The sequence below is a fragment of the Eretmochelys imbricata genome, chromosome 20 (assembly GCF_965152235.1).
Source record: "Eretmochelys imbricata isolate rEreImb1 chromosome 20, rEreImb1.hap1, whole genome shotgun sequence".
Taxonomy (NCBI): Eukaryota; Metazoa; Chordata; order Testudines; family Cheloniidae; genus Eretmochelys; species Eretmochelys imbricata.
The window spans coordinates 20,483,021-20,510,004 of record NC_135591.1 but is presented as its reverse complement, the minus strand read 5'-3'; the positions used below and the strand labels follow the sequence as shown (position 1 = coordinate 20,510,004).

Here is a 26,984-nt window from a genome sequence, read left to right as displayed (position 1 = left end):
CTTTTTCGGTGTCAAATCTGAGGAACTGGCCCAGGTTGAGTGTCATTAGAGTAAATTAAACAGTAATAAGTCAGCAGGACCAGAGTGTATTCATCCAAGAATGCAGAAAGAACTTGTATGAAATTGCAGAACTGCTAACTATGGTCTGTAACCCATCACTTAAAGGAGCAGATGACATTACCGATCTGAGTCATTTTAAAATCAATCAGGAACAAAAAGAATCTTGACCATGATATTGGTCTATTACTAGACAGAAATTGTAGAATTTTCAATAATAATTCAGAAAAGGCAGAAGTGTTCAATATTTCTATTCTGTCATTGGAGAAAAATAATTAGAAAGTCGTCATATGGTGGTAGCTCTTCCCTGTCTACTGGTACCTGTGGAGAATATTAAAGACAAGCTACTGCAGGCAGACATTTTTAAATCATCAGGTCCAAAGTGCTTGCACCTACAAGTTTTATAACTGCTGGCTGAGTAGTTCGGTGGAATGTCCATGTTGATATCTAGTTAAGTCTGGGAGCACTGAAGAAGTTCTAGAAAACTGGAAGAAAGCAAGTGATGTGCTGGTTTAGGGTGTCCTAAATAGGGTGACCTGGGTAATTTATAGGCCTTCAGCCAGACATCACTCTCAAGCAAGATAATAGAGTGGCTGATATGACACCTCATTAATATAGAATTAAAGGAGGGTAACAATTAACATCAACCAACATGAGTTTATGAAAAATAGATCCTGTCAGACTAATGTGATATCTTTTTCTTGATGAGATTGTAAGTGTGATTGATAAAGGTAACAGTATTGATGCAATGTACTTACACGTCTGTAGACTCAGTACCACACATTTTGATTAAACTAGAATATAAAATTAACATGGCACACATTAAAGGCATTAAAAATTGGCTGATAGGTCTCCAAAAAAAAAAAAAAACTAACTATAAATGGGGACTCAAGCAGTTTTTAGGGGGATCTTTTTTTAAAAATCAAGGACCTGGAAGAAAATAAAATCACTGATAAAGTTTACAGATGAGACACACCTTGGGGGAGTGGTAAATCAAATTAAGAGGACCAGTCACTGATTCAGAGCACTCTGGATTGGTTCGTAAATTGGTTAAGCAAACAATGAGTATTAAGACAGCTATATGTGAATGCATACATCTAGAAACAAAAAATGTAGTCCATACTTACAGGATGGAGGGCTATCTTGGGAAGCAGTGACTCTGAATAAGATTTAGGGGTCATGGTGGAGTTAGGTCCCAGTGCAATGTTGTGGCCAAAAGAGCTAATGCGATCCTGGACACAAACAGGGGAATGGTGAGTAGGAATAGAGAAGCTATTTTACATCTGTGTTGGACACTGGTACAACTGTTGCTGGAATATTGTGTCAAGGGTGGATGCCCACAATTCAAAGATGTTGATAAATCAGAGAAGAGCCACGAGAACGATTAAAGGGGTTAGAAAACCTGCCTTTGAGTGAGAAGATAAATAGGTTTAGCTCTTTGTATTTAACAAAGAAAAGGCTAAGGGGTGACTTGATTACAGCGTGCAAGTATCTACATGGGGAAAAAACATTTAAGAATGGGCTCTTCGTTTTTGTAGAGAAAGGTCTAACATGATCCAATGGCTGGAAGTCAAAGCTAGACACATTCAGATTAGAAGTAATGCTTACCTTTTAATGGTGAGTAATTAACCATTGGAACACTTTACTGGGGTCATGGTAGATTCTCCACTACTGAATTTTTAAAATCAAGATGAGATGTTGTTCTAAGAGAGCTGCTCTAGGAATTATTTGGGGGAAGATCTCGGGCCTGTGTTATACAGGAGGTCAGACTAGATGATCACAATGGTTGCTTCCAGCTTCGGAATCTATGAATTTCCTCTCAACCTGCTTCCTTCCACCCCGGACAGGTTCTGTGGGGTTAAGGACCCTTGCAAAAGACATTCCTGAGGTCTGAGAGGCTTGAGCTGCTCTTAGCTGGTGAGGCAGCACGGAGCGTTTATAGGGATGTATGTGCCTTACACCACCAGTTTGCCGTCAGATTACTTCTCTAGCTGCTGAAAGTTGCAAAGAAAGCGAGACTCACACACTAGTGCTCAGAGCGTCTTGCAGGGGCTGCCTAAATGTTCTGCTTTATTCTGCTCTGTGCGATGCAGGACACAGGACATGCTGCGTGGCACTCCGCGCTAAGAGGGGATGCAGTGAAACAGCAGCCCTGGATTTGTATCACCCTAAAAAAATTGTCCCTTCATTTTGTTCCTGCACAGCACGTAGCACAAAGGGACCCAGATCCATAGTTAGGGACTACAAATGTTAAATAACACCAGCGAGAGCCTGCCCTCCTTCTGCAATCTGTTTGGAAGCAGATCCATCAGAGGAGCCCGGGCGCGCAGAGCAGCAGCAAAAAAGAGACCGTACTTTACAGAGTAATTTATTTGAAGAAAAGTTCAGGGATGTTACCAGCTACAGGTTACACTAGCCAGTAGCAGATTAGCACTGAGACCAGTGACGTTCACATTAGATAATCATCTCCCGCTGTCCAATAGAAAAAAGGTCTCTACACACAGGTGCTTTGGCCAGAAGCAAGGAAGCTGCAGCTTGTTCAATCACCCATGCTTCCCTGGTGAGAGAGGAAGTCATAGCTCCAGCACAACGGCAAGACGCAAGGCACATTGCTGCAGTCTGTTTTTGCGTAAAGGTTGACACGCAGACCATGGCGCAGGATGGACCCATGAGGCAGGCAGCATTGCTCCATACTCCAGGCACATGGCTCACTGCAGAGGTTATTTCAATGGCGTTTACATAGCGGACAACAATAAATAAGGGGTGGGGAAATCAACCATTATACAGTTTAACAGCATCATTTTAGGAATAAGTCCAAGGCCTCCCTCTAGAAAGAATGACCTTTGCTAACTCAGGCAAAATGACCCTCCATCCTTTACAAAAACATTGCACTTTTTATACACACAAGTCTCTTCCCAAGCCTTTTATTTACTTTGAACCAAATCAACAAACTGGTTGCATTAGAAGATTCCTCACTAATTGTCCAGGCCAGGAGATAACGAGCCTTTGGAGACAGAGAGACTGGTCAGGGAAGAGCTGTGTATGTGGAAATACAGTGGCAAGATACAAAGGCAAGACTAGAGGTATGTTACAAATACTAAAGGAAGATTTTCTCATGTAGCAGCCTCCGAGGAGGAGAGGTCAGGTGACCACAGCTGTCCAATGCAGTGGCTGGCCAGTGGTGTCCAATCTGTAGCCCTCAAGGGTCACTAAGTTAAGAAAATGCATCTTTGATTATGAAATCGGAAGTGCATTCCCTGACCGTGTCTTGTGATTTTTAAACTGAAGCATTGGCCCCATTACAATGGGAGACTGTGGAAGCAGCTCTGACATACAGCCACGTGCCCTTGGAGCTGCTGAGGGAGGGAGGGAAGGAAGTGGGAGCAGCTCTGGCTGTTCCAATGCCAGAGTCCTTCCTGGACTGCAAACACCTCAGGGCCAGTGGGATTGGCGCTTGAGTGACTATTTCCCTTGGTGCAGGCACCATATTGACTTTGGCTCCTTGACCTCATTGAAATCTGTTTGGCTCTGAGGCTGGGCACCAGGCCATATCACCTGCTCTGGAGCCTGTGGCTACAAGAGATTGAGGGACAGGGGACTCCAGAAATCACATTTGAAAGACCAACCAACTGAGACACCCAACTGCTAACATTTCTTTAGTAATAAAGTGCCACAAATGTTCACTTGCTCAAAGCTGGTGATCATCCCTGGTGAGGAGAGAGAACCAACAGACCCCAAATGTTCTGCAGAGTCAGATGGGCTGGGTATAGCCCACACCCATTTCCTTAGGAAAATACATTCCAGGCATTTAGGTGAGAGAGTGAGCAACTAACACTAAAGGCTACATGCATGCTGGTTGAGTGGATGTTGGCAGTGCATGGAGCTAAGGCCTTGTTCATTCAAGGCTTGAGCCGTCCCTCCACTGGGTTTTGCAACATAACCGAAGATGGCAACGCAGCAGTCTCTGCAGCGCATGGAGAATGAATCTGAGACATCAAGACGAGCACACACGCGACCCCAGCAGACCCTGTTGTTCAAGAGGGCATTCGACTGGATGGTGTTTGCCCTGCTTCTCTAGACACAGCCCCACAACCAGGGCGTACTGGCTTTTTCAGGACCAGTTCGGCTAACGCTGGCGTTAGGTAGCCAGAGGACAGGACGGGGCTGTGATTTGGTGGGCAGATAAAGGCAGTTCGTGTCTTGTGATCTGAATTTGGTTTAAGGCCAGCAGACTCCAGCCCCCTCCCCGACCACATGATCTAATTCACAGTGCTTGGCCCCTGGGAGAGGCGGGAAAAACCTTTGGTTGGCATGTGGACAGCGGCAGCCGAGCGAATGGCCTTGGTACGTCCCTTTGGAGCACGCAGCCCTGGGGGGCACAGGAGGGCGTCGCTCACCAAGGCATTCGAGAGACATGGACGGACAGGCTGGGACAGCTGCTGCCTGTTCAGGGAGGTTTCCCCGTGAATGGGGGTAGTGGCCAAGATGTGGACCCCAAGCAGCCCTTACGGGGGGCACAGGAGCTCCCCTCATTGCTCGCTGGGTGGCAGCCAAGGCTGCAGGAGTGCATCAAAGGGCTACCCCGGAGCAAAGAAAGGCCTCTGACTGAAGGGCCAGCAGAGGCCATGGTCAGCTGCTGTACAGCAAGAGGGGACGGCCCTGGAGAAAGCCAGGCCCCGCAGGCAATGCGGAGAGGGCAGCCCCCGTCAGTCTGCCTGCACCTGCTCCCGGGGTCTTTCGATGGGGGAAACGTCTCTCCGCCCAAGGAGAGATGGGAGCAGAGGGGGGCACAGGCAGCTGCACAGGGGGTTACAGGCCAGGGGGCAGAGCACCTCTGCCAGGGCTCAGGGGTTGCCGGCGGAAGCAGGCACTGTGGTGCTTTATGGTACAAACCAGGCAAGAGCCCAAGCAGCTGGGGGATGGGCCAGAGGTTTCCCCAGCTCAAAGACCAAAGCATCAGTGAAGAGCGGGCAGGGCACAGGCCCGTTCCCAAGCTGCAAACGCACCACAGAGCAGGGCAGGCTGGGAGCCCGTCCGGCTGGAGGAGGGAGCAGGCATGGGCCCAGTGTATCTTTTTTAACGATGCTTCAAGCCCTCACTCGGCAGCCATCTTAACCATACACCCTCCTCCTCCCCTTGCACCAGATGTGGCATTACAGGGCTAAACTCAGGCCTGTACCCACCCCTCAAGCTCCAGCCTCTTCCCCCACAGCTCCCTGCAACGGCTTCAGGAGCTCCTGATAGCGGCCTGGGGTGCGGCGCATTAGGCTCCAAGGAGGCTTTTGCACACGTCCGCCCCTTTCAAGACACGCAATGCTCTGGCTGCACAGCTCCAACACCAGCCAAGAGGTTGGATGAGATGCGCCAGGAAGGCAGTTTGCCCTTTTTGCTAGACAGCCCCACAGCTTCCTCTGGCTGCATTGCCTAGAAGGAAACCACTTTCCGGGATTAAAATCCACCTGACTGGAGAGCCTACGCATCCAGGCCAAAGCGGCAGGTCCGTACTTCAGAAGTGGCAACAGAAGCTTCACCAGCCATCTCTGTTTACACAGGGTTCCCGGGACTCCAAGGCACAAGGTGGAAAACCGGATCGCGTAGGACGGTTCCATGCAGCAGCAAGCACCGAGGCAGCAAGTGGTGAAGTCCCAACCCTCCCCAGCACTTTGAAGTGGCCTTTCCATCTGAGGGATTCCAGCTGAAGGCAGCCGTGGTCCTTCCCCGAGCAAGTTCTCAAGCATCCCACTCAGCACACGCTGAAGACCGAAGGAGCCTGAGCCTTGTATTTCTCGTGGAAGCTCTTCAGGATGGGGACGAGGTTTTTGAACGCTGGGCGGAAGGATGCTTTGGATTCCCAGCAGTTTCTCATTAAGCAGTAGATCTGAGGAAGGAAAGAGCAGGTGAAGGCAGGCGGAGCACATCTCAAACCCACGTCACAACGCAGCCGCCCCCACCCCGAGCCGGAAGGCAGTTGGGAACAGGCCTGTGAGCAGGCAGCCGTGGAACGGCCCTCTGGCCGACATGCACCTTCCCCTGCTCCAAAGCCTGTCAAAACCAAACCCAAGTAACAGAAGCCACCACTGCTCCCTTACTGTGCTAGCTGAGGGTTCTCTCTGCCTGTGGCCATGGGCGTTGGAGGACAGAGCCCCTGCCGAGGGCAGGGCAGGGCGGCTGGCGGGCGAGACTTCAAGCTTGCCCAGTCTGAGTGGAATCCCAGGGAGAGCTCTCGCTGGACTTCAGCAAGGGCTGGATTTCACCCTGCATTCTTTTAGCAGCATGTAGGAGAAAGGCCAGCCTACTGCTTCCATTCCTAATCAGAGTGAAAGCAATTAATCCTTAGCCAGGCCCTCTGGAGGCAAAGCCCCCGTTGGGCAGGCAGAGAGACTGCCTCAGTATGTCAGTCTGTGACATACCGAGTATTTCCGCGCATCGAGGGCCTGCCCGAGCCCAGCACCTGTACAGTTGTGGTGCTCTCCCTGGCGTCACGGGGGAAAGGGAGTCAGTTCTGCTTCCCTGCGTCCCCATGCCGCGTCAGTGGATTCTTCACTTCCTGTCCTAGGCTGCTGAGCAGCAGGAAGTAGCCCTCAGGTCCCACATGAGAGGTGGCTGCATTCCAGGGGCTGAAGAAGCGATCCCTGTACAGTCTGTGAAGCACTTGGGGTTCCGCTGGGATGGAATGGGCTGTAGCGCCGCGTGAAGTTATTAACAAGTGCCACTCAGCGCTGACTACACCGCAACAGCCTCACCTCACAAGGACAGTCCTTCGGGCTTGGGAGCCTCTTCCCCCTGTCCAGCAGCTCGATCAGCCTCAGCACTGTCATCTGACCCTGAGTCGCTCCGATCATCTCAATGAATTTCTAAGAGGGAGGGAGAACAAAGCTGGCTGGTGGGGGTGGGTCCTGCTGGTTACTTGTTCAGCAAACTGAACCCCAGGAGCAGGAAACCCCCCATCAGTCCCTCTCCACTCACCACCGGGGGGCTCTGGCTGGAGTCACAGCGTGTCAGGAGCTCGTAGAGAGTGACCCCGAAGGACCAGACATCGGAGGCGTAATAGAACTTGCACTCCTTCAGGCACTCCATGGCGTACCTGCGGGGTGGGGCGGGGAGACAGGCACCATCAAGCTATAGCTGCAACCACAGGGCATCAGCACAAGGGACCCACAGCCAGAGCGTGGCAAGAATCCCTCCAAACGGCACTTGAGCTCCAAGGGGCTCACAACAGAGAGTCTGCACCATGGCCCTGCACAGCTTCCCAGAGAGTCCCAGGCCAGACCCTGCACGGACAGCAGTTTCCCATTCCTCAGGGCCTCCTAGGCACATCTCTGGCATGGCAGAGAGCGGACAGAAGGAAGCTGTCACGTTCTGACGCAGTCTCTGGGCAGACTTGCTCTGGCAGTCGCCGAAGACACTGGTTACCCAGTCATCGTCCTTGCCACGGCTGCGCTTCAGACCAACCCTCAGAGCACACAGCCTGCGGGTGTTCCCGCGTGCACTGAGCCTGCAGGTTGCATTTCCACCACAGCTCACACGTGGCATGTACAATGGAGTGTACAGGCATGTACTTGTGTGTGGCTCACAAAGACTACAGGTCCCAGCATGCAATGCTCCAACCCGAGCTGTGCTGGGACCTATATTTTCATCAGGCCAACCCTCTCTATTTACAAGAGGCGGCCAGCTAGTCAGCTCCACACAATGCAGATTCACCAGGGCACTGGGATGGCTAGCAAGCTACCGGTGTTGCCCTCAGAGGGAAAAGATGGGGACCCCTGGGAGGGCTCTCTTGGGACACCACAACACTTACCAGAAGACGGGGCTGTCTCCGTCCTCGCAGACGCGGTAATATTCGTGCCCTTCGGGGATGGCTTTGGCCAGTCCAAAATCACCGATCTTCACCACGTTCTCATTCTCCAGCAGCACGTTCCTGGCAGCCAGGTCCCTGTGGATGTAGTGCAGGGAGTGCAGGTAAGCCATGCCCTGTGGAGAGCAAACACCGGATTATCCCCATTCTGCAGCCAGGAACATGAAGCATCCAGAGAGATGGGGACTGGCCCAAGGTCACATGGAGAGTCTGTGACAGAACTGAGGAAAGGACCCAGGAGTCCCAACGCCCAGATTCCCCCCTGCTCTAGCCACTAGACCCCATTCCCCTCCCACAGCTGGCAGCAGAACCCCAGGAGTCCCAGCACTCAGACCCCTTACTCTAGCCACTGGACCCCACTCCTTCCCCTGGACATTGCACTGCACAATCATTGGTTTCCCCAGCCCCCACCCCAGCTCTGGAGCGGCAGACACACAGCATAGCCCCTTCTCGCCTGGGCAGGGGCAGTATCAGCACAGTCCCCCACGCGCTGCCTGGCTTGGGCCCTGTCGTTACCTCACAGATTTGCTGGGCAAAGAGGAGGATGTGGGCCAGGCTGACGTTGTGTTTGGGCAGGTAATCCCGCAGGCTGCCCAGGGGCACGTACTCCATGATGAGCTGCACGATCTTCTCCCCTGGAAGAGGAGCCAGATGTGAGCGATGCACTCGGCGGGATGGGCTGCGGCAGGCAGCAGAGCAGAGAGGCACGTCCGAGGGGGACGCAGCCATGGCCCGAATCCCCAACACTGTCCTACCAGAGGACAAGCCCCCTCCTGCAATGCTGCAGCTTCACGCCTTAAGTCCCACGCTCCTGGAGAGTGACCCCTGGGCAGCTGGGCAGCCTCTGCAGGGAGTGCCTAGGGCTCCCTTCTGCCAGCTGACTGAGAGGTGCAACTGTTCTGCTCTGGCCTGGGGATTCGCACTCGAGACGTAACCTCTCTGGCACCAAGCCACAGCCTCGGGGGGCACATGCATAGTTACCCTGCCTTGGGGGAAGCATAGGAGCCCCACAGCACACTCAGCCTACAGAGGGAGGGGTATCCATAGAGCACGTGCCCTGGGCTGTTAGGGAGGGAGCCATGTACAGCGCAGCACACACAGGACTAGGGGAGACAACGCTCTGCCGCGATCCTCCCCCAGGAGCCCCACTCCGCAGGGGAGGCTGGGCTGTACCTTGCTCGCTGCAGCAGCCCTTGTACTTGACAATGTTCTCGTGGTAGAGCGTCTTGAGGATCTCAATCTCCCTCTTCCAGCTGGTGAGAAGCTGCTGGCTGCAGCCAGACTTCAGTGACTTCACGGCCACCATCTCCCCGGTGCCGTCGTTGGTGGGGTCATAGCAGTACAGGCTCACTTTGCCGAAGTGACCCTGGGAGAGACAGAAACAGGGCTTTGAGATCCTGCCATGGAGCAGGGCTCCAGCTGTCTGATGCGGGGAGAGGCCCCAGTGGGACGCACTAGCTGGGGCAGAAAAGCTCCTCAGACAGAAAGGTCTCCAGTGGAAATGTCCTCTGCCAGAAGCCAGCTCAAGGACTGCTCGTGGCAGGTTGGGAGCAGTGCCCACAGAGCACTGCTAGACAGGGATGGGTGGAGGCCCCCCGCTGGGCTGGAAACGAACAGTAACAGCCAGGGAATCCCAGCTTCCCAAGGGCAGGGCCGCACAGAGCGGACCTAAAAACACAGGCCGGAGCAGACGAGAGGCTCATCTGTCCAAGCACTCTCAGCCAGCAGTCACGCCCTAACCTGCCGGTAGGGCAAGCATCCTCCTGCTGCAGGGCCTCAGCCAGCGGCTTTGCTCTCACTTCCCTGACATACAGCCTATCCTCGCTAAAGTGACAGGGCGAAAATCCCGGATCCTTTTGTGAAACCCGCCAAGCTCTCGGGAAACGCAGCCACTTCTACCTCCCTCTGTCGGTGCATCAACGTGGTGCCACTGAACCAGGGCCAAGGGTTGCTCTGGATGCAATTTACCTCCCCCAGTTCTCGGATCTTCTTCAGGTAGCGTTTCTGAAAGACCGTGGGGTCCGAGACAGGAAAGTCAGGGCTCACAGAGGTGATATCGACGAGGTCTGGAACACAAGGAGAAGAGCCATGTGGCTGACAGGACTGGCACAAGCCACACAACACCAGTGCGACACTTCGCTCAGTGACGACCTCCTCCGGCCAGCCGAGGAGCAGCAAAGGGAGCTCCCTCATGGCCAGAAGGATGCGGGGCACCAGGTGTGAGGCATGGGCTAGGCTGAGGGTAGCTGCACGTGCCTGGCTAGGCTCCAGGGGTGACAGGTTTGTTTTGCCTGGGTCCTCCCTTCTACTGAGGGCCAGGAGGGAGAGTCACGTATTGACGCACGGCAGATGCCAGCAGAGCTGCAATCCCTGCTGAGGGCCCCTCACCCTCCCTGCCTGGCCTGAAACAGAGCAGAGCAGCCACCCAGGAGTCAGGAAGTCTCCCTCAGTCTGTTTCCAGCCCCCGCATGGGCTCTGCCAGCTGGCGGGGGGCAGGAGGGCTTACTGTGAGGCTGCAGCTGAGTGAGGTCCCGCAGGATGGTCCGGAAAGAGGGCCGCTCGCTGGGGGCGTATGTCAGACACTGGCTGATCAAGGCGGCCAGCTCCTTGCAGGATGGCTCGGGCAGGCGGTGTTTCTTTTCATAGAAGCGCTCTTTCTACGGGGAAAGGAGGGTCCCACTGAGCTCTCCCAGGGCTGAGCAAGCCGCACCCCAGCTGTGGCAAGCCACACAGCCCCCCGCCCCCCAAGCCCTCCAGTGCACACGGCCCCCACTCCTGCTGTCTCTCAAGACACTCGGTGAATGTTTCCTCTGCAGCCCCCCGGGGCCCAGAGGAGCACTGGCCTGCCACAGAACAGACCAGCCTCTTCCCAGTGGGGTTTAGAGCCCCAGATATTCACCCCACTCAACATGTCCCATTCCCACTGCCACGCCAGCCTCAGAAGAGATGCTAGCCTAGAGTCTGAGCGTTTCCAGCCGCTACAGCTACCCTTGTCACTAGCTGGAGGGCAGCTCGTGAGCATAGCTGAGGTTATGGGACAGGTGCGTTCCAGGCTGGGGGGTACAGGCGTTACCTCGGAGGGGGTGCGCTCCTTCAATGGGACGTCCGCATCAAAGCAGATCTCCAGCAGGGTGGTGCCGAAGCTCCACTTGTCGGCCGCGGTGCTGAGGCTGCTGACATCCTGGACGCACTCGGGGGCGATCCAGGGGATCCGGTCCACTCGCTCTTTGGGGAAGAGGCAAGAGGGGTTCATAGCTGCTGCAGGGACACTGCCTGAGCGACCATGCACACCATTAAGAACTCGGGTTTGGGGAGAGCCCCTTGCAGCGGGACCTCAGAAATGGGGCAGAGGCAGAGGCTGGGAATTTCAGAGACGCCAAAGGAGTCGGCCCCGGTCACCTTTCAAGGGCAGTTTCAAGCCCAGTCACATGTGCAGCTCTGGCAGGAAGAGCTGCCGAGTCCCCAGCCCTGCTTGGGGGAGCAGGAGGGTCCGGGCTCCTGGCTAGGAGAGGACAAAGCAAACACCGACCAAACAGAAGTCCCACGAGCAGGGCTTGGTGGCCGGAGTCACCCACAGGCGTGTAACCCACACCACCGTGTGCGCCAATCCTGTCACATCTCACAAAGGCGAGCCCCTCAGAGACAGGGGTAGGGGACAGGAAATGGAATGGGTGGCTCAGTAGGAGGTGCTCTCCCCCCAGCGTCATTGCTCACCCCAGTGTGGCTGGGGGGCCTGCACTGCAGGGAGTGGGGTTCAGATCTCAGGACTCCAGCATGGTGCTCAGGGGATGGTGGAGATGCAACATCCTGGTCACAGCCAATCCCACCCCTCTTTTGGCCCCAGGGCCCTGGCCAAATTCTAGCATAGATGATTACGTGCTGCATCCAATTCTCCTGACTGTTTCTACCGAAAACTATCCCTCCACTTCCTGTCCTCAGCTGGTACGTAGCGTTGCTGTGCGCTGTTCCAACAGCTGTGACAGCAGACCCCAGAGGTGGCTGCACATCGGGGCAGATGCAGCGAATCCTTGAGTAGCTTCGCAACTGATCGAGGACCCCCTGGGTGGGAAGGTGCCGGAGAAAGGCCTTTTGTTTGCTTATGGGATCCATGCTGGAGCGGGCGACTCACGCAGCTCCGCTCAGGGTCAGAAAGGAGCACATGAGCCAAGCCTGGCTAGTGCTCCCAATGAAACCTGGGATGATTGCACTCAGCCCAGCTGATGCATAATTCACAGGAATCCCCGCTGCAGAGCCTGGCAAGAAAGCACAGGCTGCCGCGGGGAGGTGACCGCACTCTGAACTAGGAACTAGTGAGGGAACTAGGCAGGAGGAGAAGGTACCTTCTCGGGAGAGCACCGTGAAGCTGACCCCAGGGTCGCTGAGCTTCACGAAAGGCAGCAACCCGTCCTCCAGCCCCTTCCTGGCCAGCAGGATGTTCTTGGCACACACATTGCCATGCACCAGGTTTTTGTCCTCCTTTAAAAATAAAACAGGAAACAATGAGAGCTGAGGAGCCCCGACCCTTTAGGTACACCCAGGTGCTCCGCAGGGTCTGAAGACCAGGCTGGGAAGGTGGCCCCAAGCCAGGAGCAGGGCACCAACCTCCTGGGTCCTCGCCACAGCTCCGGCACACAAGCACTCGCTTCCTGCCTCTGTCCCCCTCTGCAAAACAGGCGTGGGGGCAGAACAGGAGCAGGCCGAACCGGCCTTTGTGCAGCTCTGCACAGGGCTACGTCCCGCCACCCACAGCCTTTCCAAGCGGCTGCCGAGCGTGGGAGCACTCCTCAGCCGCTGGCCACGCTCCTAGCAAGGAAGGGAGGCAGCAGCAGTCCACTCCCGGCTCTCTCCAGCCTCCAGGCCTCACTCGGACCAGGGAGCGCGGTTCACGTGTAACCAGAGGAGTCACGAGGTTTCAGACCGAGCGGTGCACCTTGGCGACGGGGCTGGGCCAGGCCTCGGTTCAAGCCCCAGCTCTGCCAGCGTCCCGCTGGGCAACCTCGGGTGAGTCGCTCCTCTGCTTGGTGCTTCCCAGGGGTGGGGAGGTGCTGGGACACTGCAGCGAGGGAGAGGGTTTGAGGACCTACCCAGATCTATCTGCATTGCTGAAGTGGACACCCAGCTGCATGCTGGCAGATGGTGCTCCCCGGGGACTGGAGCAGGGGCAAAAGGTGCCTAAAGAAGCCCGGGGCTCTCCAGAGCAGCCTCACATGAACGCACCAGGGCACGCCCCAGGGAAAGAGCCCAGTTCCAAAGCACAGCTTCTCACCAAGTAGCTCAGGGCGCTGGCGAGCTGCTTCGCGACAGTGACCTTCCAGCCGACGGTCACCCGGCCTTTCTCCTTCCGCAGCAAGACATCCAGGGGGCCGTGCTCGACGTACTCCTCCACCATGATATCTGAGAGGCAGAAGAGGCCGTTCCTTACCAGCCCAGCTCTTTGGCACTGGAGGGCAAGGCAGGGCCGCAGGCTGGGGCCCAGCTGAGGACACTCAGGGCAGACGTGCCGGCAAGTTGCACCCTGATCAACTGTTGCTAGGATGAGACCCCCCCCCCCCCCGCACAGGCCGGATGGGGCGGGGAGGCATTGAGGGAGACTTCTGCCCTCTCAGAGGGTCCCTGAGCCCCTCAGCAGGGGCAAAGGGCCAGGCAGGCTGTTAGGGAGGGATGGTGCAGGGGAGGGCCACGCGCTGGGGAGCCGTTACTCACTCTCGGAGCCCCGCACGCAGACGCCGTGCACGAAGGCCAGGTGGATGTGCGAGACCTGGCTCATGAGGCTGGCCGTCTCGAAGAACGCCTGCAGAGAGAAGCGGGGAAGTCAGGTACTGGCGCGCGGTCCCTGGGATAGCCAGCCACCTTGGGCCAGCTAACCGAAGCGTGGGGAAGAGGGGGTAGCTCAGCAGTTGCAGCCAGCAGGCTTGGGGTGGGGCTTTTGCTAGCAGGACCAATGTGTGGCGATTTCACCCCTCCTCCCGCAGGCTCCTATCCAGATCCAGGGCTGTCTCCCCACATTCAGAGTACCCTCCTCCTCACCCCACGGTCCCCTGGGCTACGGCACCATCGGGAGGCTCCCAGGCAGGGTCCCGCACACACTGCAGAGCTCCGGCCCTGAGCTGCCAGCAGGCTGGGCTCTGCACCTCCGCGTGCCCGGCACTCCCTTCCGCCATCCCCAGGGCTCTGCTCACCAGGGCGATGTCCCGGTGGCTGGGGTCCAGCACCTTGAGCACCACGTGCATCTCGCGACTGTTGTTGTTCTGCTCGGTGGAGAAGTACTCAGCCTCGTCGTCCCCGCCAGCGCCCCCGCAAACATGCAGCACGCCCTCGTAGATGTTGGTGCGGGTGCCCTGGCCCAGGTGAGCTCTCTGCACAGGAGACAGCAATAAGGGGGTCACTCGGTGCCGCAGGGAGAACCCTGCTTGCCCCCCACCATGTCCAGAGGGAGACTGGCCCTAGGCTGAAGGTGCTGCCTTTGCTGAGCCCCCACTCCTGATGGGGTTGCTGGGCCAGGCCCAGTACCTGCTCCCCCGTCCTCCCCATTGCACCAGCTTTCAGCTTCCCTTGCGCACTGATTCTCCTCCAGGACACCGACCCGTCTCCCTGGAGCCTCCCCCCGAGCACTTGTCAGGGAGGCCAACCTGGGTGATCTCATTTTTCCGGATCTGGTGGAAGCTGAGCTGGGTCAGGTTCAGGATCTGCCGGGTGCTGTCCTTCACCTTCCGGGCGATGATCAGATCTGAAATCTCTGTGTGGAGAGGCCCACAGGAAGAGGAGGTCAGAGACCCCATCAGCCTTGACACAAGCCATTTCGGAGACTCTGCTCTGGCTCTCTGCACATGGGAGCTCTGGGCTGGGGCAGAGCCCCGGCTGCTGCCAAAGGCTCCTGGGGAGAATCTCACTCCCCAAGGGCTTGGGACGGGGCTCGTACCTCCTGGCTTCGGCGGGCAGCACCTCCTCACAGCAAAGCTCTCTTCTCCCGACTTGAGCGTGCAGCCTTTGAGAACGTCCATCAGCTCCCGCACGGTGGAGAACTCCCGCTCCCAGCCCTCCAGCACGAAGGAGACGCCTCTCTTTTGGATCCGGAACTGCCTATACGTGGGGGTGGTCTGTGTCCCGGAGCCCTGGGGCAGGGGGAGGAAGGGGAAGAGAGACTGTTGTGACAGGGCAACCCAACGTCCATGGCTCCAGGAACCCCTGCTCAGCACGCTCATGCCCCCTTGACGGTCTTACGCCTGAGCACGCGGACCCTGCTGTCACCCACCCATGCCACGAAAACCCATCAGTGGGCAGCAGGGGCCTGCAGCTTCTCCCTAGTCACTTGCTGGTTCAGAGTGCCGTGCTCCAGCAGGGTCTGGGGTCAGGCCCCTGCGCTTGGCTAACCAGCGTCTCACTACCACGGGCTGCCTAGATTTCATTGCATTCCTTCCAGCTCCTCTCTCCAAGCAGTCAGCCCAGCAGCATCTCTCCCATGTGAGCTGCAGCCAGCTGGCCACACCCCAGGCTCACCAAGGAGACTGCAGCAGGGTTCTGGGCAGTGCTGCCATTTCAGACAGTGGCCGGGCAAGGTCTCTGCCTGTCAATTAAGCCTGTCTGCTGCCACTGCCCTACGCCGGCCGTTCCAGCACGCCCAAGACTGGGAAGGAAATTGTTGCTCGGCTCCAGCATTTCCTGCAGTAACTGGGTCGGCTCAGGAGAACGCACTCACTGCAAGCGAGACGCCAGGGCAGCCCCTACGTTCCCGTCCGGATACACGGCACGCCCAGATTCTGCACCAGCTGCAGCCTTCCTCCCAAGGCTCCTTCTGGCACCGGCCGCCCCCAGGCTCCCTGTGTCTGCTGGCATCGTGGCCTGCGTTCCCCAGGGCGATCATGTGGAGGGTTGCGCTAGGGACCTGCCATGCAAGGCTTGGAGGCGCCAGGGAAAGGGAGTGTGCAGGGCACATGCCCAAGCAGCCCTGCGTTCATGGCAGCTGCATGCTGGGACACGCGTGTACTTGAGCGAGACTAATGAGACTTTCAGACAAGATGCCGTCTGCTGCGCCTGTTTGGGCCCCTCGGGGTCCTGGGAAAATCCCTTGGCTCACCCCAGTGTCTTTGCTCTAAGTCTCCCTTTGCCCCACTCTTGTGTTCTGTGTCCATTAGTCGCCACACTTTCCACGCCAGAGGTGGCTGCACATATTTTTGGCATGCCTGGAGCTGCCCGGATCAGACACAGGTTGGACCAACCCCTCCAAACGCAGGGGGAGCAGTAAAAACCAGCCAGAGCGAGACCGGCTCTGCTGCGTGCCACGCCAACGCGTGGAGTCCACATTTAGCGCTGGGTCTGCAGACTGCGCCCAATTGGAGCACATCACTCCCAAACCCCTGTTGCACCCGGAGCCACTGGCTGGCTCCCGGCCCAGACGCGGTTCAAGACAAGTGGGTCTCATGAGCAGAAAACTAGGTCTCCGACATGCAGTTGGCAGGGCGTCCCAGGAACGAGACCAAGTCTCTGGGTGGGAGACAGGGCTGGGCCGGGACTGGAGAACAAACTTCTCCAGGGAACCAAGTGTGACGAAGCGGGACTGTTCTTAATGTTTCCTCTGAATACTGTAGGGGTGCCTCAGTTTCCCCTAGGCAGTTCTTAAGTATCTAGGGGGTGGGGTAAGGGGGTATGATCATTGCAGAGCCCTAGAGGGCAGGTGTGTGCAGGGGTCTGGACACAGAGAATGGCCGACACCCTGTTTCCTGGCAACTGATGGCCTGGGCCCTTCCCCCCTGCAAGGTGAGAGCTAAAGGATTGGAGAACAAAGGAATCCGGTGACCTCCTGGCCCGGGAAAGGGACAAAGCCCAGAGGAGGAGGGGCTGGAGGGAGTTTCAGTTTGGGGCTGGCTGGGACATGGAGTGAAGGGCAGATGGGGTTGTCTGGCTCACTGCCCCCCAAAATGGACTTGGCTGAGGGGGTCCTGTTCTCTGCACCTACAAGCTCTGTGTTAGACCATGTTCCTGTCATCTAATAAACCTTCTGTTTTACTGGCTGGCTGAGAGTCCCGTCTGACTGCGGAGTTGGGGGGCAGGACCCTCTGGCTTCCCCAGGACCCCACCTGGGCAGACTCGCTGTGGGAAGCGCAGGGAGGGGCAGAGGAGGCTGAATGCTCCGAGGTCAGACCCAGGAAGGTGGAGCCGGGTGAGCTGTGTGTCCTGCAGACAGGCTGCTCCCCGAGAGGAGACTCCCCAGAGTCCTGCCTGGCTTCCAAGGGAGCAGTTCCAGAGCATCGCCCGGGGACGCCGTGACACCAAGGACCATCCCAACCCTCCCCCGACACCACTCCAAGTGCCAGGGCACTGCTCTAACCTGCCTCCTCCCCCCGCCAGCAAACCCTACCAAAACAAGACACTCCTCCGCCCGCACAGTCCTCCCTCTGCAGAGGATGAGTGCGCAACCCACACGTGCTGGCAGGAGCTCTGAGCACAGCGCAAGAACGTACAGCCAACGCAGCAGCGGTCACGCGCACGGGGCCTTTGCTCATTCGAGTCCATCTCGGATGGATGTTGCTCACCCCACGCCTGCCTTACCTGGCCAGGGTCCCTCTTCACCACCGACAGGATCAGCCTGTTGAAGTTGAGGACGCTCCAGCGGATGATGTACAGACCATCCTGCTCCTCCCGCTTCAGCTTGGCGAAGACGAACTCCTCCCTGGGGGCGGGAAAGGCGTCAGACAGGCCCAGGCCCTGCAGAGCCCCCAGGTCTCCCGCTCGGCAGCAGGCGCCACTTACTGCATTGGCCCATGGATGCCATTCAGGACGCTCATCACCAGCCGTGGCGGGGCCACCTCATGGCACAGGTAGTGGCTGGAGTCGGCCGTGAGCCTGAAGTAGCCATCCACCAGCGACACCAGGGACAGGGCCGTTTCGTATGACGGGAGAACCAACTCCTGGGGAGGGGGGAGAACAGCCACAGGGTGTCACCACTGGCTGGCTGAGAGGCTGCCCAGGCCTCATCCCCCCCTTCACCGTCCAAGCTCCGCTTTCTGAGCCAGCCAGTGGTTCAAGGATCAAGCCCTGAGCGCTCAACACATGGGCGGGAACTCCCCCCCGCTGGGCAGGTCAGGAACAGGAACAGCAACACCTGTGGAATCCTGATGCACTATGGGAAAGCCCCAAGATTCTGGTATTGGCCCTCACCCCCTCTGCACACAACCCACAGCTCCCTTAGGTCCCCTCCCCGGCACCCCCCATCCTGGAGATGGGCGGGAGCCAGTAGCTGTTCCTTGGTCTGCCCTCTAATGCCAGTCCCCTCCCATCTCCAACGGACTGACCCTGCTGCCAAGGGGCAGGGGGATGGGAAAGGAGAAATACTCCCCCAACTCGCACTGTCTCGGAGCCACAGGTCTCAAGGCATGGGACAGACATTCAGTGGTAACATCCCCCAGTTACCAGGGAATAGACCCATGCAGGATTGACTTGGCCAAGCCCACACAAGGTGGAGCTGGGGATGAAACCAGGATTTCCCTGCTCTAACCACTAGACCCCACACCCCGTCCAGAGCTGGGGAGAGAACTCGGGAGTCCTGGCTCCCAGGCCCCCTGCTCTAACCCACTAGCCCCCACGGCAAGAGGAAGATAGTCCCCGCTCCAGAGACCCATCACGCAGGGAGAGCCCTCACCAGGCACTTGTTGTCTTGGCGGTTGATGCTGACTTTGCAGTCCTTGAGGACAATGTGCGTGATCTCCTGGAAGTCACAGAAGCGCACCCACTTGGCCTCGCTCCTCTCCACTGGCTGACACAGCCCTTTGGGGTCCAGCTCTTTGGCCCTAGTCTTCCTCCCAAAATAACTCCGGTGGGGGTGGCTTTCTGCACTCTGCGGAAGACAGAAAGCAGGGTCACAGCTCCGGCTTTCCAGGCGGCTGGGCAGTATCCACAGGGCAGGCGAAGCGGTGGCCAGACCTGGCCTGCATTCTCCCACAGCACGAGTACAGGTGAGTGTTCCTCCAGGCTTCACGGCGTCAGCTCCTGCCAGCGAGCATCTAGCCCTTCACCCCGCCACATGCACCTCCCGCCCCACTGCTTTGTCCCACATCAGTTCTGACTCGGCCTGAGCAGGTGCCGTCCCTCGAGGTTTCAGATGCCGCACGCCCCAGGAAGCTGGGCTTGCCCCTTCTTCTTCCAGAGGCAGCCTTTTCAACTCCAGCAGCAGGCATGGCTCGTGCCAGCGCTGAGGCAAGACTGAGCGTGCCATTTCCAGGGCGAACTCTCAGCACTTGCCAGGGCTAGAAACATGCTTTGCAGAGCGGAGCGAGTCCCTGGGGCTAGCAGTGCTTGTGTGGCACTGAACACACTGGCCCGATGCCACCCTCCTTCATTGGGCCAGGCTATTCTGTGCCTTCAGGGAGGGGGGGTTTCCACAGGCGCATACCATTAGCAGCCGCTCCCTGGCTCTTGCCTAGCACTTTTCAGCAGCGGCTCTCTCAGGAGGTTAGAACCGTCACCTATGTGAGTGCCTGAACGGTGCGGAAGAGCCTGCCCAGGGACCTGCCAGGGGAGAGGGGTACCCCTCCCCTGGCCCAGACCTGTCACGGCTGGGGCGCTCCTACCCAGGCCCGGACCGAACACTGACCATCACCCTCATTTTACTGATGGGAAACTGAGGCACAGAGCGGAGCCATGACTCACCCAGCAGGCCAGCAGCAGAGCCAGGAATAGAACCCAGATCTCCTGAGCCCAAGCCCTGGGCTCTATCCACTAGGTCACAGTGCCTTTGAACGAGAGGGGGTCAGCCCTAGCTAGAACAGGGCCAGCACTGCCCATTGCGACCCCCAATGCAGAGGGGCCAGTGCTATCTGCGTTGTGCCGGGCAGGTTCTTGTAGGAGCCAGCGGCCCCCCATGGCAGGGGAGCCGGGTACAAGCCTACCTCAACAGGGACGGTCCGCCACTGAATGCCGTCCGTGCCAGTGACCAAGACTTCGTGGGTGGCGGGCCTGTCCCTGGGAGATGACACGCAGCCGCCCTCCAGCTGCGTGTGCCCTCCATTGACATAGAGCAGCACCTTCTCGCCCTCAGAGGCCGTCTCCAAGGAAAGGACCGGGAAGAGCTCGCTCCCGAAGCGGGGGGCCAGGTTCTCCAAGGTGGCCAGGTACTTGTACATGACGTCCTGCTCCGTCAGCTTCCCAGCACTGACCGTGTGCCGCTGGAAGCGCTGCACGAACTTCCTGAAGACGTTCCTCATGCGGAACCTGGTCAGGTAGTTGTTCTGCTGGATCTGCCGGCAGAAGGAGCGCGGGATGCAACCCTTGAAGCTGCGAGAGAGAGAGGGGAAGGTTAGCACAGCAGGGGCATCACACAGGAGGGAGAGCAAATGGCAAATCAGAGCATGCAGAAAGGAAGTTGCAGTCACGCAACGCTGTTCCACCATGAACCCTAGTACCCGTCGCAGTGCGATGCGTCTTAGGCCCTACCGCCCCCTGGATCGCAGGGGGCCTGCTGGATGAGGGCACAGCCTTTGCACTGTCAAGGAGAAGCAGTGCAATGTGAAAGTGTGCTCTGGGGTCAACTCAATTCCAACACCGGCTGCCAGGGCGAGTACCATGATGGGCTCCAGAAACAACCTCCATGAAAGCCGTGTTATTTTCAGCACTGGCGTGAGGCAAGCTCCACCCCAGAAGAGGCTGCCATTCAGTGGCCACACACCAGCTGCACTGCAGGGCCTGGGAAGGAGGTGGACAGCACAGCCCCAATGCCCATCCACCCCACAAATCACCTGGTTTTTTTGGCCACTTCTTCGAGAGAGATGCCTCGTTTGAGAGCCATGTGAGAGAGGTGAAGGACAGCCATGCCTAAGCTCTCGTTCTTAAACCGGTGGATCTCCTGTTCGCTCTGAAGGTCTTTCAGAGACACAACGTCATTAATGAACTCATATTTCCCCTGCAAAGGGAACCAAAATTAAAAAAAAAAAAAAAAAAAGCGTTATACAAAGAGAAAAGAGGACGCAAAGCATCCACTCAGATTTAGCTGTCTTCCTTCTCAGCCTCACAGAGGGAGCCCTTTGATCAGCTCCTACGGCCTGTAGCATATTTGGAATATCTTTAAATCAAATGAGGCAAAACCTTAAAGACTCTTCTGTGTTGGAAGGGCTGCAGACCCTCCTGCTTCAGGGCAGGCGCCCTGACCTCAAGTTATCAGGGCTCAGGAGGAAATTTCCCTCAGGGGCAGGATATTCCGCACCTTCCTCTGAGGCAGCTGGTGTGGCCCCTGTCGGAGACAGGATACCAGACTAGAGGGACATGGGCCCCTGCTCTGATCCAGTTTGGCCCTTTCCCCAGCCCCCAGCTTGGAGGCCAGGTGGCCTCCTACCACTGAATTCGGAAATGCAAGCGCAGCAGATCGGAGCGCCGGCTCGGGTGACAGGGAAGCTGAGAAAACATTGTGCCAGCGCACTTGGGAAGCCGCGCCCAAGTCCCCGCTGCGGCAGGTGGCAGATCCTTGTCTGTTCCATTCTGCACAGGTTCTCGTCCTGCACTCGGCACGGTCATAGCCGAGCATCAGCGGCGTCCAGCGAGAAGCGCTGGTGAAAGTGGCCCTCATCCCTCGGGAGTCAAGGGTCTCTATCTAGCCCTCTGGGCTGCCGGCCCTTCTCAGAGGCGAACGTCCCAGTCACGGCACCGGGGTTTCCGGTTCGCATAGAGCGGCACCCCACCTGCTCAAAGAGATACTCGAAGGACGACTTGTCCAGAAGCGCACCGCCCTGCAGCTTGTCCTCAGGGGCGTCGCTCTGCCGGGGAACGTTGCGATAAACGGCCGGCTCTTTGTCGCTCATCCCGTGCCAGTTGCGGAAGTAGTACCTGCGGGAGACAGGCACGGACAAGCCTGTGAGAGGCGGGAAAGGCCACAGCACCACTGAGCCCATCAGGCACCTGCTGGAATCAACGCAGAGCCAGTGGTTCAGCAGCTGCCAGACCCCGGCTACAAAATCCTCCCTCTTCTCCTTCTGGCACTCCTGTCCGAGTCAGTCCCCGCAAAGCTGCCCCGAGCAGCAGGCAGGAGCCTGGTCTCCACAGCAGCAGCAGCATGGAAAGCCACAGCTGTGAGGCTCAGCTCTGACGGCCATGCAGCCAGCTTTTCACTAGTGCATCTCCAAGGGAGGCCAGTATCATTACTACCGTTTACAACTGGGGAAACTGAGGCACATAAAGGTGGAGTGACTTGCCCAAGGTCACCCAGCAGGTCAGTGGCAGAGCTGGGAATAGAACCCAGGTCTCCTGGGTCCCAGTCCAGTGCTCTCTCCACTAAACCACGCTGCCTCCCCTCTGGGACTGGCAATACAGCCAAGCAGACCTACACCCTGCTAGAGTTAAGGGCCAGCTCCACAGCTGGTACAAACTAGTACAGTTTCAGGGGTTTATACCAGCAAGGACCTGACCCCACCAGCCTCCCCACTGCTGCAGGGAGAGCGTAGAAAGGAACACGGACCCTCCAGGCGCAGCTTGGCGCAGCCTAGCCAGGCAAGTGCTTTCCTGGTCGGGGCTGAGGTCTCCGCCCCTTGCACTGGTACCCCACAGCTGCTGCCCGAGCCGCGGCACACTACCGGCCGCTCCGTACAGATGAACGAGGGCTGGGGCTTGGCCAGAGAAACGCCTGCCCATGCTCCAGCGAGGAAGGGCACGAGCCAGCGCTCGCCCAAGGTGCAGGCGGTTTAAATCTGGCAGACAGCGCCCATGCCAATGCAGTGAGCTGGGGACCAAAAGCCTCTACTACAGCAGAGATTCAGCCGGAGAAACAGCAGGGCGAGCGTCCCGGGACGTTTTCCCCAATTCTGCCAGCAAGGCCCCGCCGGAGGAGTTCAGACCGCAAGGCCCATTCAGCAGGGACAAGACAGACTCGGGCTGCAAGCGAGGGGGGCAGTGCTGCACTGGCCACGGGGACCAAGACCCCATCCAGGCCACTGAACAGGAATGGCTCTCCGCATATCACAGCCCTGCACCCTCTTTGCCCATCACCCCGATCCAGGGACCCTCCCACACACATCTCCAGCTTGTGTTTCCAGGGGCCAGGTCTTATGGCCAGGGAAACGCGCCAGACTACACACCCCTCTGGGGTGCAGCTGGCTTCTTCCAAAGGAATGCAGTTCACCTGCCTTGTGCTCACTTGGCTGAGAGTGCCCTCTTCTTTCAGTGCCCAGCTCCACATTCACCCAACTTAAATTGTTCTCAGGGCGCAGAGAGGAGACGGGGTTACAAAGGCTCCTGGGATCAGAGGTCTCAGCCAGAGCAGAGATACCTCAGAGCAAAGGACTTTTGGGTTCTACGCCCAGTGCTGCCACTGATTCAGTCACCTTGGGGCAGGCTATGCTGCTCCTCTGGGCCTCAGTTTCCCTGCCTATAAAGTGGCAAGAACATGGCTCTCCATCGAGCACTTCAAAACAAGAGTGCTTCCCCAGGGCGAGCCTGCTCCAGTGGGCGCTGCAGCACCAGAGCTGCTGAGGACAGGAGTCACTTATGTGCAGCGCAAGTGGTCCCCGAGCCCGTCAAGCAGAAATCAACACAGGGATGCTCAGCAGCAAGACTTGCACGGACAGCAAGGCTCCTGAGCCGTTAAACAGCAACGGAATCAAACGACGACCAGTGCGGCAAGCAAGCTACTGTCACAGGCCCTAAGCCTGCCAAAGGCCTCTCCGGACACAGGTGTGGGTAGAATCAGGGGCTCCTCGAAGCACAGAGTGCATCGTCTCACATGGACTGTCCAGCACCTCGCACAGCAAAGCTCTGATCCAGGCTGGATGAGTTAGGAGAGGGAAGCTTGCAGCATGGCCGCTTGCATCCCGGAGGCCCCTCATGCTGGCTGCTGAAGACACAGCAACAGTGCCTGCCCCAGAATGCTCACGGTCTGAAAGGCAAGAGGCAGCAGCCGGGGAGGGAGGAGGTAACAGCAACAAAGGCACATTGTACAAAGACTGGCAGGCCACACAATTGGTAGCCAGAGCACTGTCAGCTCACCAGCTGTCTTGCGCCTGCACTGTGGCTAGAGGCCTCCAGTCTCCCTGCTCGGCACCTCTCCCCAGCACCCTGCTCCGCTATTAAAGACCACCTCTGACGTGTTGCTCTTTGGACTGTATCCAGAGGGGCTAGCCCGGAGCAGGACCCTGCTGTGCTGGGCCCCTTACACCCATATGGGAGAGTCGCTATGGAAATGGGGCAGAGGCACAACCTGCAGCCAAAGCGAGTTTGTTGTTTCCACTGCCCGCGTCCTCCCCAGAACCCTCAAAGCCACAGCTCAGTCTGCGGTAGCGAGCACGAAGGTATTCTGACGCTCACACACACAGAGACGCAATTTCCTGCAGCCGCGCTCCACCGTGGGTGGCTTAGCCACCCATCCGGACTGAGGACAGAGCAGCAACAGAGCTGCACCTAGCTGAGCCTCGGAGGGGAAGGAAACAGAGCGCGGCTGCCGGGAGATCGTAGCATCCAACGTGAGCCATTTGTAATCTCGGGGCTGGATGGGGCCGTTGCATCAGGCTGTCCGTTGTCAATGTGACCTATGCTCTGTCCAACCCAAGGGCTCAGCTGCCAGAAACCTATGCTCTATCTGCACTCAGACTGCATGTGTCCTCACCTTTGGTACAGAGATTGTGGCCTATAGCGATGTTGTTTAGAGCAACACAAAAACTACATATCCCAGCATGCTTTGTCCCACCTTGAGCTGAGCAGCTAAGCATGCTGGGATATGTGGTCTGCGCTGAAGAGGAGGTTGGCAACAGGCTGCTTCTTAGAAGCCCAAGATCCACACTCCAGTACCATGGCAATGCACATGGCCAAAGCCCTCCCACACAGACCCTTTGGCCACTGCTGATTTACAGGCCGGCAGCGCAGTGCCAGTCAGATGGTCTCCTACTGGTCAGCGCAGTCCTCAGCACCTGCATACCGGACAGTGACATCCGAGAGGCCTACAAGCAAACATTCCACTTTCTAATGAGCAGTGCACTGGTGCCAAGGAGGAAAGTTGCCAGAGGGGAGCTTCACAGGACCTAATAAAATCCCAGACCTGTAATCACTGGTCACTTTTGCCTTTATTAGGACTCAGATGCTATAAAAATGAGCCTGAAAGCCCTGCTAATCCGATGGTGACTGCATTCTAGGAGGATATGCTGGGTCACGCAGCTGGATTCCCACGATATGTAAGAGCCTCACCGAGAGGATATCAATAAGCAGAGCCCACACACTACTCTCTTCATACCTGGAGACCTATATCAACACGCTGCCCCCCAGTCACAGGTAGAATGAGTTCAGTGGGTCTTAGCCTATTTCCCTTTGGGCCTTTGTCCACGTCGCCAGCACCACGTAATAACGTGACTGGTAGATTCTGCTCAGGAGAAGCCCAAGTCTGGAAGAGCAGAAGCAGAGCTGACTGTGGGGAGCACAGACTTGAACAGCAGGGGATGTGGGTTGGGATTGAGGGGCACAAAGAACCTTGTGAACAGATTTCCACTGCACCGTCCAGCTCTCAGCCATGCAGTCAGCCCAAGTGAGACCCAGAAAGGCGTGCACAGCCTCTCACCTCCCCAGAGATGCTGCCCGGTCGCCATTTGACCTGACGCTAACCTTCATCCAGGTTTCTTAATTGCTTCTGTTGCCTCCCTTCCCAGGTAACCAGGCAAACCACCAAGGGATGCCTCTCCCCAGCACGAGCGTTCCTATTCAAATGCCTGGCACATTACCCCATAGCATCTGGCTAAGGGGCCCCTCACCCCTGAACTGCAGCTGGCAAAAGCAGAGTGTGTGGGGAGCCACCTGTGACCCCCCAGGGAGCAATTCTCACCTCATGCGGAAGAACAGATTCAGGTTGGTGTCTTTGCTGATTTCAAACACATGGTTGGGAGGGAGCCAGACTCTGGTCTGCACATCACAGAGCGCGAAGAGGCTGTAGCAGAGCGGCGTGATCCCTGCAGGAGACAAGAGAATTCCTGTGTGATGGCAGGGGCTCATTTCCCCTCTGCCCCTGCTTTAAACTGCATGGTTTTATAGCTGCTGCAAAGCTGTTTCTCTCCTTGTCTTGTCCTGAAAGCTGTTTCCAGTTCTCTCCTCCCCATTACAGGATTTTACTGGTAACAGACTCCTTCACTGAGTGCCAACAGCAGGCATAGTGCCTGATGCTCTGAGACTCAAGATCTAGGCCCAAGTCCCACAGTGCGAGCACGGAATTAGCTTTTTCTGAGCCATGCAGACATCACGCGACAGCTCATGAATTTAAAGATACTTATTAAAACTAGCCTGCTTTTAACAATAATCCTCATAGCTAGCTTTTAAATAGCACTTCGGCCGCAGATCTCTAAGGGCTTTACAAAGCAGGTCAGTATCATTAACTCTGTTTTGCAGATGGGGAAACTGAAACACACGGAGGGACAGTGACTTGCCCAAGGTCACCCAGCAGCAGGCCAGTGGTGGAACCAAGATTAGAATCCAGGTCTCCTGAGTCCCAGTCCAGTGCTCTCTGCATTAGGCCACACTGCATCCTCCAGAGACATCGTCACACCCCAGGCTGGTTGCTTAGAGGCAGCCAGTTGGCCTGACAAGCCTCTCAGCAGTGTGACGGGTTTTGTGGGGTTGGGGTTTTTTTAAACTTCACCAAGCAGAAAACACCACGATGGTTTGTCAGCTGGCCTCATGCAGGAGGAAAGGGGGTTTGCAGCAAACCCGGGGTTAACAGGCACTTCAGCCGCTCCCTCCTCCTCCCAGTGGGCAGGGAAATACCCCTGCACAGACAGTCAGGGCAGCCCTGGCAGCTCGGCTCTGACGGGGCCTAAGAACCAGGCCCCGATGACATCTACGGCTCCTGCGGCTCACCAGGGAAAGTCCCTGGAGAGCGGCAGACTGTTTATCGTGCGTGGATGCCAACAAGTCAGAGGCCATGTCACCACACTCGAGCTAGTCATGCTCCGTACCTCAGCCTTCCAGTAAAGCCCGACAGCCAGAGCACAGGGGAAGAGGGAGATTCATCCCAATGCCTAGGAATGCCAGAGACACAGGAGGCTAGAGCCCATGGTCCTGATTAGTAAGAGCTACAGCTCTAATGGACACAGAGCTTCTACGGGCAACGTGAACTCTCAACACA

General features: G+C 57.2%; 1 protein-coding gene across 3 annotated transcripts in view; it reads right to left on the bottom strand.

Moving 5' to 3' along the window:
- Positions 1–2,411: 2,411 nt before the first annotated feature.
- Positions 2,412–26,984, bottom strand: part of TYK2 (tyrosine kinase 2) — a 32,023-nt gene continuing 7,450 nt past the window's right edge. For 2 of the 3 annotated variants that reach the window (XM_077838654.1, XM_077838655.1), the window contains exons 3-24: positions 25,692–25,815; positions 21,577–21,721; positions 20,641–20,804; positions 19,795–20,179; positions 18,549–18,743; positions 17,660–17,817; positions 17,459–17,579; positions 14,832–15,024; positions 14,542–14,648; positions 14,092–14,268; positions 13,616–13,703; positions 13,179–13,306; positions 12,253–12,388; positions 10,986–11,137; positions 10,419–10,569; positions 9,881–9,978; positions 9,086–9,278; positions 8,429–8,547; positions 7,856–8,028; positions 7,024–7,141; positions 6,801–6,911; positions 2,412–5,935 (exon numbers count right to left, since the gene is read on the bottom strand). In XM_077838654.1, the coding sequence (XP_077694780.1) occupies positions 5,801–5,935; positions 6,801–6,911; positions 7,024–7,141; positions 7,856–8,028; positions 8,429–8,547; positions 9,086–9,278; positions 9,881–9,978; positions 10,419–10,569; positions 10,986–11,137; positions 12,253–12,388; positions 13,179–13,306; positions 13,616–13,703; positions 14,092–14,268; positions 14,542–14,648; positions 14,832–15,024; positions 17,459–17,579; positions 17,660–17,817; positions 18,549–18,743; positions 19,795–20,179; positions 20,641–20,804; positions 21,577–21,721; positions 25,692–25,815 (3,371 nt within the window). In that variant the 3' untranslated portion in view covers positions 2,412–5,800. Of the gene's footprint in view, positions 5,936–6,800; positions 6,912–7,023; positions 7,142–7,855; positions 8,029–8,428; positions 8,548–9,085; positions 9,279–9,880; positions 9,979–10,418; positions 10,570–10,985; positions 11,138–12,252; positions 12,389–13,178; positions 13,307–13,615; positions 13,704–14,091; positions 14,269–14,541; positions 14,649–14,831; positions 15,025–17,458; positions 17,580–17,659; positions 17,818–18,548; positions 18,744–19,794; positions 20,180–20,640; positions 20,805–21,576; positions 21,722–25,691; positions 25,816–26,984 lie in introns of those variants that run through there. The other variant, XR_013348478.1, reaches the window with a different exon arrangement.